Here is a 12,125-nt window from a genome sequence, read left to right on the forward strand (position 1 = left end):
ACTAATTTAAAATATTAAACTAAAATAGTACTTTAATGAAAGTTGAGATCAAATGTGAAATGCATTATTGGAGGTAAATGTTTATAGTACAAGAAAATCTTTGTAGACTTTTTTATGTTTTACTTATGATCAATTATGATGTTTATACTATCTTATGAAACATGAACTGTAATTTCGGCGGAGTTTGGTCTGAGTTACAATTCGGGATGATTGTACCTGCCTAGTGTGGTCTGGCCTCTCGCAGGGCAGCGGTTATACCTTACTGCGCAGCAGGCCTCCTGACGTATGCTCAGGGGTGCTGCACTCAGATGAGTTCTTGGCTTTATCCTTGTTATTGTTAGGCTCGTTGTCTTTGATGATGTCGTACTGACGGCAGAAGAGCGCGATCACACCTGAAAGAGACAAAAATGACATGAACACTACAGATATGCTGTTCAATTAACCATCCAGTAAAGTGATATTTGCAGTTAATCTGAACGTTCTGAATGTGGACAGCAGCAGGTTTTGTGCTCCCCACTCTCACCTGCCCACATGATCAGAACCACCACGATGATGATGATCTCTCCAGGCCGGAGCTGAGCGTTCTGTCCCACTTCTTCCATGGTCACTTCGTCTGTGAAAAATACAGTGTCAAACATTGATTATTAATTGCTGTATTTCATTCATACTGAAAAATTCAAGAAGATTCAGTAGTACCTTTGCTCTTAGAGGCCTGTGTTTCAGCTTCTTTGGGGGTTTTGAACTGCAGCGGTTCACTGAGGGGACTCGGCCCGCTTATACTGATAGACTGAACATGCACTATATAGTCCGTATCTGCCTCCAGATCCCACAATGCACAGCTCCGCGTGGTAGTGTTCACTTCCTGTATAAAGCGCAGCATGCGAATGTCTTTTTTCTGTTATGGATAGATAAAACAATATTTAACCAAAAGCCTTCTCTTCACTTTTCTCTTAAACCAGATGATTTCAAATGAACATACAAATATATGCATGCTATATAAAGAGTGGTGAGTATGTGACCTTTCTCTCCCTCCTCTCTCTCTATGTATGGGTACCTGTTGTGTGATGGCAAATCCAATGACTGGCTCCCCGTCTGGGATGTCCCATGTCACCACAGCAGAGCTGCCCTTCAGATCTCTAATGGACACATTAACTGGAGCAGCCAAACTGTCTGGGAAAAACAGAGGAATCCACTCGGTTCATGCAGATACTCTTTCTTTTTTTGGTTGGGGATTAGGGACATGATAGTCAAAGTGACTCAAGTGGTTTTCTTTTCTATCTTACAAGACTTTTACACTTTGTCCAAATGGTTTTCAGAATAGAACATTTTTGTACTATTTCTGTTCTTTCAATAAATTTGCTTCAGGTTGACCAGCGATTATAATGTGTTGGTGCATGTGTGTTCAAGTGTTCTCAGGTCTGCTGAATGAGTGCTGTGTGCTTCAGAGGGCGCTGTTTTTTTCTCATCTTAGGCTTCGCTATTTCACACACATTATATGTAAACTCTGTTTCTAGATGTAAGAGGAATTGGTTATGAAGCCTTTATAGGGATGACGTGTGAGAAACTTGCCCACCAGCAGAGTTAAAAGATAAAATTCACACACACATAAGCTCCTCCTTGCCTACATGTGAGGAACAAACTGGTTGTAGTATTGCTACAGTGAGAGCAGAGAATCTTAGAATGTGAACATTTATTGCAATCATATTTTATGCATGTGTCTCTAAAGTGATTGACATTCACACATTTATTAATCCTGAAGTGTTGGCAATAGTAAACAAATAATAATAATAATAAAAAAACTACACAATTTTTAAAATCCTTTTATAAAATAATTGAGATGTATACTTGTACACTTGAAGATTTATTTATTTTTTAAAGATATTTTGTAAATTTTAGAAGTGGAAAATCATCCCGATTTAGTCCTCACTATACTGAGCGCAATAACATCATACAGCGTGATCAGTGTAATCCGACTCTTATGAAGGAGAGACACACAAATCAGTCTCAAGCAACAGCAAGCTGTTATTTGTAGTGTTTAGAAGTGTTACTTATGTTATTATGTGCATTTAAGGCTCACGAGACTTATATTAACGTAAAAGACACATTAAGATTGAATTCCCTAAACTGTTGTGCCACTTTCTCTTGTACCATGATTCTCTTCAAACTATGAAAAATGGCCTTGCAAATGACAGTTTATGCTAATGCATGCTATAGCGCCCACTGCAGAATGCATACATGCATTTTTCTTCTGGATTATGATCTGACATGTAGATGACGCATAAAATCAGGCTTGCATAGCTGAAGCGTCTGTAGAGTATATTTCAGGCATAATATCTCGCTTAGACATTTACAGTATCCCCTGCTTGATGCTTGCAGTAAATAGACTTCTCTATGGCATTCTGGGAGCAATAACATTCACATGCTGTTGAATTATAAATGAAGCATCCCGCACAGATGTAGAAGACGGGCAGAAATGCTGTACATAAACACGTACACTTAACTCCATTCACACTGTTGTTCAAATATCTGTATTTAATTAATTAAAAAACATTATTTTTAGAATATAAAATATATTATTGTTAAAATATAAAATAGCATGAACGATCAGCTATGCCATACACTGTTAAACTGTATATACTTTACTCAGATCAATTCTTTTTTTTTTTATTTAATCAGTTGAGACTGAAAATAAAGAATGACTCACAACACAAAGCAATTAGCCACATGAAACCGTTACATGAATTTATCGCAGGTAAGGGATGTTCATGACCCAAAACAATACAGTTCATTAGCTGTAGACTATATACAGTTGCCAGGCAATGGAAAAATGTACTGTAATGGGACCAAATAATTATTTGCTCTTTATGAAAAGACAGTGTTTTAGTTTCAGTGTCAATTTGGTATTATTTATGTACCATTATAGTTTTTATTAATAGTTTGAATTAAGTTTCAGTGTCAATTTGGTATTATTTATGTACCATTATAGTTTTTATTAATAGTTTGAATTAACTTTCAGTTTTTATATTTTCAGTATAATTTCAGTTTAATTTTTAACTTTTTTACATTCACTATTTAAGTTCAGTTTATTTTTATTTCACATTTGGTTTCAGTAACCTTAGTTATTCAGTTAGTTTTGTACGTTTTTAAAGTTTTTTTATTTCAGTTTTTTTTTTTTTTTCAATTACTGAAAGCAATTTCAATAGTTTTTGTTTTTTATTAGTAAACTTTTTAATAGCAACACTGATCTTGGACTTCAATGGAAGCAAGATCTGTACACAAGAGTCACAAAAATATTACTCTTTAAATTTATTTTTGATTTATTGATTTATTTTATTTTTTAGCTGTAGATTTAGTTTTAATATTTATTTCCAGTTTGTAATTTTATTGCTTTAAATTTATTTCAGTTAGCTACCAAGGAAACATATCGAATTTTGTTTAGTTTGTTTTTCATTTAATATGTATATTTTATTTTATTTCAGCTTTATTTCAATTAATTATTTCAATTTTAGTCAAAAGTTTTAGTCAACAACAATAAACTCAATAATAACTAGTGTGTGTGTTTGTAAAGATAAGAAGGGAGATATAGTATTTGCTTCATAACAAAGCACACAAATGAAAAGCTCCATACTGTAGGTTTGTGTTGGTTGCTATGGAAACAAAGAGGAAGTGAATGGGAACGTGTTTGAAATGAAAGTGTCCTGGTCCACATTTATGACAGATTTACACTGAGTAAAAAAAACACCATATAAAAATAAAGTAACCCCTTACAATAAGGTTCATTAGTTAACAACATTAGTAAACAGTAACTAAGAATGAACAATACTTCTACAGAATTTGTTAATCTTAGTTCATGTTAATTTCAGTATTTACTAATGCATTATTAAAATCACAAGTTGTGTTTGTTAACATAGTTAATGCACTGTGAACTAACATTAATAAACAATGAACAACTGTATTTTCATTCATTAAAATTAACAAAGATAAACAAATAGTGTAATGCATTGTTCATTGTTTGTTCATGTTAGTTAATACATTAACTAATGACACCTTATTGTAAAGTGTTACCAAAGTATGTAAGTAATTTTCAGTCTGTGTATCTCACCCAAAGCTGTCATATGACTTCAGAATATACTGCACAAGCCATATGGACTATAGCTTTAGTGGTTTTTATTTCTTGACAGCCATGAACTCTTTATTGTAAAAAACAAAACAAAACCAACTTTGTGTTACAAAAAAAAATCTAATAATAATAATGGCATGAATAAATAATGACATAACTTGCATTTTTGGGTGAACTATTCCTTCAAGCTGTTCTTCACATCATATTATTTTACTATGCTGACCTGATTTGTTCAGCCACGTGCTTTGGGGTTTATTTTTTGCATATTTCTCTCTCCAACTCACTCTTTGTCTTCTCTGCCAGAGTTTCATTTCAGTGTTTAATGCTCTTCCCTAAAGTAAAATCATGCGCGTTTTGTACTAAAAGCTCAACCTTTGAGTTTCTCTTGTCACTGGAGCCTGTAAAAGCATCAAGGATCTTACGGCCGCAGCTGCCAGAAGCCTGTTTACATCCTGATTCATGGCTTTTCCGTCTTTACTAGGGCTTGAATATGGTGCATTAAGATGTCAAATTTATAGCCCCATACATTAATGTGTCGGCTGCAGTTTGGAGTTATTATTTCGCAGGCATCGTCTGCATCAAGCTTCTTATTGATGTTGTGCTTAAATTAGGTGACGGGTTTATGCAGGACAGAATCACTAAAAAATCACTCATTGTCTTTCTATAATTCCATTGTTTATTAGATTTTCATGCCAAATTTTGTTTTATTTTATTTTTTATTTAATTTAAGAATTAATTAAATAATTAATTTAAATAAGTTTTCCAATTTTTTTAAAGTTTATTATTTATTTAATTTAATTATATATTTTGATTTTAATTTTTGCGCTAAATAATCTGATTAAAAAAAGTAAAAATATGTATATCATAGCTAAATATTACTAAACTATATTCATAATTTCAATTAGCGTACACACATGGTACATTGTTTGCAGTTGATAATGTAATTGAATTCACACGATCTAGTAAAGATTTATGATGCACTGCATTCGAGTGACTGTGTGTGTGTTATGATGCAACAGGTGTGTATTATTGCCATAATATTTCGGTTCAGCTGCTCTACTTCAAGCATGGTATCTGCTTTTGGCTCTGATCAAATTCATTGCATGCTTAATATTTAGCCTGGCTCTCCGCAAAGGTTCAGACATCACATCATTACACATGCCACATGTGACCACAACTATCTTGTAATGCCTCATCGGATGTCGTAATTAAAAGGATGTGCAACAGTCCCCATAAATGCTTCATTAGCATTGATGGAATGCAATCTTGTAAACTTACCAGCCAAGACCCACGATGCTCCGAAACAGCTCAATATGAGCAGCGGTGTGGGCATGAAAACCCTCCTCATCCTTTCCACTCAGGCTAGATGTGAATGTCCTCCGCTGGTCTTGCATTCACGTCAATGAATATCACTGTGGGACCGAAGCGCTCGATTTCAGCACCGCGGACAGCGGCGGTTCAGAACCGCGGACAGCTCCACATCAGCCCCGCATCAGCCCGTTATCAGCCCCGCGCGACGCCTCCATCCTTCTGCACAGCGGATGTTGAGATGGAGACACTGAAACGAAGCCTCTTTTGTTTTTACTGTTGTTCATTTGGCTGTCTTCATACCTGCCAGACTGAAAAAGCTAAAAAAAAAAACTCTCTCTCTCTCTCGGTCTCATATGCACACTCTCTTTATCTGATTCTTAGATGTCTAGGTCTCAACTTCTATTTAATTGTTTTTGGTAATCGTACTTTTTTCAGTTTGATCTGGTGATATGTGTTTTATTATATTCTTCGTTTTATATTAATATTTGAAATGTTTATTTTATTTCTTATCTACATTATTTAATTTAACATTTAATGTATTTTTTTGTTTTATTAATTTTATACATGTTATTTTTTTGTTTAATTTTAGTTCATTTATTTTCAACCCTTTTGACATACATACAGTAAATTAACCACATTTACATGCACTAACATTTTATGGTTATTCATATTCATGCATAATTCCACATTAATATTAAAATATGCAATATTATTGGATATTCTACGGCAAGTAAGTGACGTCAGTGATTCCACCATAATTTAAAAAATATTAGATACAATTATTAAATTAGTTAATTTAATTTAATTCTTCATTTTACCCAATAATTAAATCAAGTTGAGTTGCTTGTATTCCTTCTATAATAGATCTGCCATTATTTAGCTTTCTTCCGTGTGAAATAACTCCAGCAAATGTTTCTTTTCTTATGATTGTCTGCTCTCTGTTTAAATGAGTGCTTTTTGTGACTACTTGCCTTTCAGCATTTCTGCATTTCTGTTTTCTGATGCCGTTTATCTTCAAGTTGATGCTTAGCATGTAAGTACTCATTTTGACTCATGTTGCAACTTAATCTGGCCAAGAATCACCCACTTAGACGAGATGAGACTACCTGATACACATGTAAAGCACCTAGCTCTCATTTTGTATACATTTGGAACCAGATTATCTGAAATAGCTGATAGCATGATAATAGACTTCCATGGAAAACAATTAATGTAAATAATGGCACAGCAGCAGACTTTGTGAATGGAAAATATGACAGACTTTGTGATTTCAGTCCATCCAAAAGTAATAAGTACTGATTATTTCACAGACAATATCCAGTCTAGTTCTGCTTCAGCATGAGGCCTGATGATGATGATTGACAAGCGCAGTATAATCTCATTACTGAAGTCATTCACTGGTGTTTGCTCTTTCACTCCAGCACCAGTGCAGATACACGCAGAAACACACATAAAGATGAGAGACTTGGGCATCTTCTCTATGGAAATGTCAGCCTGTGAGAGATTCTTCCAGTGTCTTACACAAGAGCTTGAGAAATGAAATCAGTCTGGATTTGCCTCCCAGTGATACACTGCACAAGCGGACAGCTTTTCTTCAGAGCTTGCTTACCTTTACTGAACATCCTAAATATTCAGTATCACATTATTTTGTTTTTATTTATTAAATTAGATCCTGTTGGAGTAGATGGCATGAATTTGTTTGTTTTTTTAGGAAGTTGATGTCAAATTTTACTAATTCATTTATATGTAATTATTTTTGTGTATTCTGCTCTTATCAGGGTTATTATAGTAAAACTATCAAAACGGTACTTGAAATATAATAACTGAAATAAAATATAGCATCTGTAACATTTACCATTGCCATTTAGTTTAACTTGATGTACTAAAATAACAAACTAAAACTGAAATAAAAATGTATTATTTAAAAAAAGTATATAAAAAAAAAAATTTATACAAAAAAAATCACAAATGTACACAAAATAATTACTAACACTTCAAAATAAAAGAAGTTTTATATAATACTAAAACCAAAATTCTAATTAAAAAAGAAAATACAGTTTAGTTTAGTTTATTTTCCTATATAGCACATTTCTACTGCCTTCAGATCAGCCCAAAGTGCTATACAATGCCAGAAAAACCAATGACAAACACAACATCTTAAAGAAGAAAACATACATAACGTATCTCCTAAATCAGATTCAAACGCCATAAAATAAAAATGTTTCTTCAAAGCCGTTTTAAAAGCGAACACAGAGGGGACAGCACGAATGGCAAGAGGTAATTGAAAAGGCCCGATCCCCTTTTCGCTTAAGTCAGGACCACGGTACATGGAGTAAATGCTTGTCAGCAAATCTCAAGTTCTTAACAGGTTTATGCAAGGTAACAAGATCTGACAAATACAAAGGTGTGAGACCGTTAAAAATTTTGAAGATTATTACTAAGGCCTTAAAATCGATCTGATATCTAACAGGAAGCCAATGCAAGGATGCTAAAATTGGAGTTATTCTATCCCTCTTTCTCCTACCAGTCAGTAGTCTGGCAGCTGCATTTTGAACAAGCTGTAATCGATTTACCAATGACTGAGAAATTCCTAAATACACAGCATTACAATAATCCAATCTAGATTATATAAAAGCATGGATGATTGTTTCCAAATTTCTAGATGAGAGCATAGGTTTAATCTTAGACATTAACCTTAAGTAGTAGAAACTAGTTTTTTACCACAGTATTAACTTGTTTGACAAAATTCAGCTCTGAATCAAAAAAATACACCCAAATTTTTCGCGAATGGATGAACATTTCTAGAAAGAGGCCCCAAATAACTAGAAATAAGTGGTGAAGAGCTGAGAGGACCAAAAACCATCACATCTGTTTTGCTCTCATTTACATGGAGAAAATTCTTAGTAATCCAGGATTTTACATCCTCAAGACGCTTAACAATTGTAGCACAAGACTTATCAACTGGGTGTAATGGGACAAACAACTGAGTATCATCAGCATAACAGTGGTATGCAATCTCATGTTTCCTAAAAATACTCTCCAACGGTAACATGTATAGAGAAAACAGAATTGGACTTAATATGGACCCTTGTGGGAGCCCACAAGATAGAGGAACTGCAATAGAAGAATGATTACCCATTGTAACAGATACAGACCTATTAGACAGATACCATTGTAAAACAATACCACTAATCCAACGATCTAACAAAATTCTGTAAATTCTGTAAATGATCTAACAAAATTCTATGGTGGATTGTATCAAAGGCAGGAGTTAAGTCAAGCAAAATTAAAATAGCAGAGTTACCAGAATCCAAAGTGAGCAAGAGGTCATTTGACACTTTAAGAAGAGCCGTTTCAGTGCTATGACGGGCCCTACATCCTGATTGAAAACGGTCATGAATATGGTGGTCTGTTAAGAATGCAGACAATTGGAGAGAGACAAACGTTTCCAACACTTTCGACAAAAAAGGCAATGTGGAAATAGGTTGAAAATGACTAAAATCAGACGGATCGAGATTTGGCTTCTTCAGAAATGGCAGAATCACTGAGTGCTTAAGACAAGATGGAATAACACCAGAGCTCAGCGAGCTATTGATAATAGTCAAAACAGCAGGACCAATCACATCTAACACCTCTCTAAAGAGAATCCGCTGGAGAGGTAGACGGTTTTTGTTTTAAAACTAACTCTATCAATTTATCAAGATCAATTGGATAAAAATGAGTTAGCTGGGCATTGTCAGTCACCGAATTGGAAGATTCGGAGGCAAAGTAAATACTCGGAATAGATGCATATAAAACCTCAATCTTACTCCTAAAAAAAAAAACTCTGTGCATAACTCAGGGTAACCACTTTATCAAAGGAGTTAAACAACACTTTTGGATCATGTGAATTTTTAGAAATTAAATCTGAGAAATATTACATTTTAGCTGTTTTAACAGCACACTGATAAGCCGACATGCAGTTCTTAAAAATCTCCTTGGAAACTAAAAATAAAAACAAATTTAAAGTATGAATAAAAACTCTAATAGTAATTAATGATAGTAAAATAGCATTGGCTCTTAATACCTCATTTTAATTGAGAGCCTAAATGGAATATTTATGTTCAGTTTTAAACATTGATTTGTCAAACCTCAGAATTGTTTATTCCCATGCAACATATTCAGATGCATAAAACATTATTTAAACCACTTTTTATACATTATAATACATATTTGTACTATTCAATACACATTACAAATGCATCAATTTCAGGTCAAATTAATTGAATAAAGTTTAACAAGAGTTTTTCTGGCTTCTGCAGGATTCAGAAACAAAGAAGGACACAGTGAATCTCTTGCATGTCTCTCACTCTCCATTGTATCAGTACTTTGAGTTGTTATATAACGAGCCAGAGCAATTCTCATCGTACCTGGCGGCCTCTCACTGTCCCCGGTGTGATTCTGGGCACCTGAACTCATGACTTCATCGCTCACAACATCAGGAACAGTGAGTGTCTTACTCCATGCTTCCAAAACAGCGTGTGTCTGTGCATGTGTATGTGGGAGTGTGAGTGTGTTTGCATGAACAGACAAGAGTGTGTGTCTGTGTATCTCTGAGGGCAGGATGCTTGAGCCAGAGTTGTAGTGTCACGCTTTGCTGTGCAGAGGTAACAGGAAGTCCACAGAAGTGCTGACATCATACTTCCTTTCCTTTCTCTTTTTAATATTTATGAATTGGCATCACTGCTTGTCATATGTGTATTTACTGTAATCATTTTTTTCATAGGTGTTCATAGTTTAATACCGAAAGTCAGGATCAAGAATAAAACATATGTATACAATATATTTTTTAAAAAAAGTATCAAAAATAAACCAAGATATGTAAAATATTTTGTGGTAAGACAAATGTGATCTTTATTTGAAATATGTTAATAGATTTAAAGATTTTACTGTTTTAATAACAGTGAAGTCCTTGGACGTGCCTATGTTTATGCCACTGATATTTTTGCATGGCATAATTGCCCCCTGCTATCAATATCTCATATGTATTCCTCATGCATTTCTGATGTAAGTGAATCCAAATGAGATTCTGGAATAAGGCAATCCAATAGCTTATTGATTTATGAGATGCAAAGTTTTGTGTATTTACTTAAGTGAGTGTGCATATATGTTTGTGCGTATAAACTCAGTTATTTAAAATCTTATATCGCTGGTTATTTATGATTTGGAATTGAAATATTCTGCAGAAAGATGCAAATGTGCGCTGAGGGTAATTTCAGGTCTCATTTCACTGAGAGATTTGAGAGAGTGTAATTTTATTGTGTAACCCAAACGAAGCACACGTGAGCCTTCAAAAGGCCCATTAGACCGCAAATATCTGTGAAAATCAAACAGAGAATCACATAATAATCAGTTTCACAGAAAAAAAGCTGCCTGGCAGCAGTGTGAGAGACATTTCTACACTTTTACACTAACTGCTTGACATTACTTGCCATCCAATATGTAGATGGGTTTGTTTCTTCATTAGAACAAATTTGGAGAAATGTAGCATTACATCACTTGCTCACCAATGGATCCTCTGCAGTGAATGGGTGCCGTCAGAATGAGAGTCCAAACAGCAAAACATCACAATAATCCACAAGTAATCCACAACACTCCAGTCTATCCATTAATATCATGTGAATTGAAAAGCTGCGTGTTTGTAAGAAACAAATCCATCGTTAAGGTATTTTAACTTTAAACCATCGCTTCTGGCCAAAATATGAGTCCATAATTCATAATAACACTTCCTCCAGTGAAAAACCACAACAAAATCACAGAGACATATTTGTTTAGATATGTGTCATTTGTAAACGGTGACTGACCTGTGTAGATTTCTTTCCTGATTCAGACAAGACGACTGGATGTTTGTTTAAAGGGGTCATCGGATGACCATTTTACACAAGTTGATATGATTCTTTAGGGTCTTAATAAAAAAGTCTATAACATACTTAGGTTAAAATTTCTCAATGGTAGTGTAAAAAACAACTTCTTTAGCTTGTAAAAATCAGCTCTGTTTTCAGCTCTGTTATAGTCAATGTTGCTTTAAATCCTTGTGAGCTCTGCTGACTCCGCCCCTCTCTTCCGTGGAGTGACGAGCAGACCATAGATATGTGTAGATTCCCTATTCGACCGCTCCAGATACGTTGAGGCGTCAGCCATCTCGCATTCACCATAATGATCAATGAATATTCAAAGATATACAAGCGTATAACTTACTGTTGTAGATACGCACAGTCAGGGGTTTTCAAACTTTTTTGTCAGGCGAGCCCCTTTGACCTAAATTATTTACTTGAAGTACCCCCTGAGATTTTAAGTAAATATTTCAATAATTTAATGGCACATTTGCATGTTTAACTTTAAAAAAAAAAGAACTATAAAAAAAAAAAGTTTTAAAGTTTCAGTAATATTTAAGTAATAATATTGTTATTATTACATTCAACAAATTATAAAAATTCATATTACTGTAATTTATAATTTCCACAATATTTTTTTAATAAAGGGTTTCCCCAAAAGATAATTATTTTTATACATTTAACATTTTACAATTATGACATTTGTATAAACCTGTAACATTTATTTGCAAAAACCTTTTAATTTAATATATATTTTTTTTTTTATTCATTCACTAATGGTATACAGACACAGTCAATGCGCTCAAAGATTCGCAGACCGT

At 34.0% G+C, this 12,125-nt stretch overlaps 1 protein-coding gene across 1 annotated transcript; it reads right to left on the bottom strand.

Moving 5' to 3' along the window:
• Positions 1-252: 252 nt before the first annotated feature.
• Positions 253-5,468, bottom strand: fndc5a (fibronectin type III domain containing 5a; the record flags this gene model as incomplete). The annotated part of the gene is made up of 5 exons (XM_079436619.1): positions 253-392; positions 524-613; positions 697-895; positions 1,055-1,170; positions 5,399-5,468. The coding sequence occupies 5 exons, from the start codon at positions 5,466-5,468 to the stop codon at positions 253-255; spliced, it is 615 nt and encodes a 204-aa protein (XP_079292745.1).
• Between the last annotated feature and the right edge of the window lie 6,657 nt (positions 5,469-12,125).

The sequence above is a fragment of the Barbus barbus genome (genome assembly GCF_936440315.1).
Source record: "Barbus barbus genome assembly, chromosome: 16".
NCBI classification, from domain to species: Eukaryota; Metazoa; Chordata; class Actinopteri; order Cypriniformes; family Cyprinidae; genus Barbus; species Barbus barbus.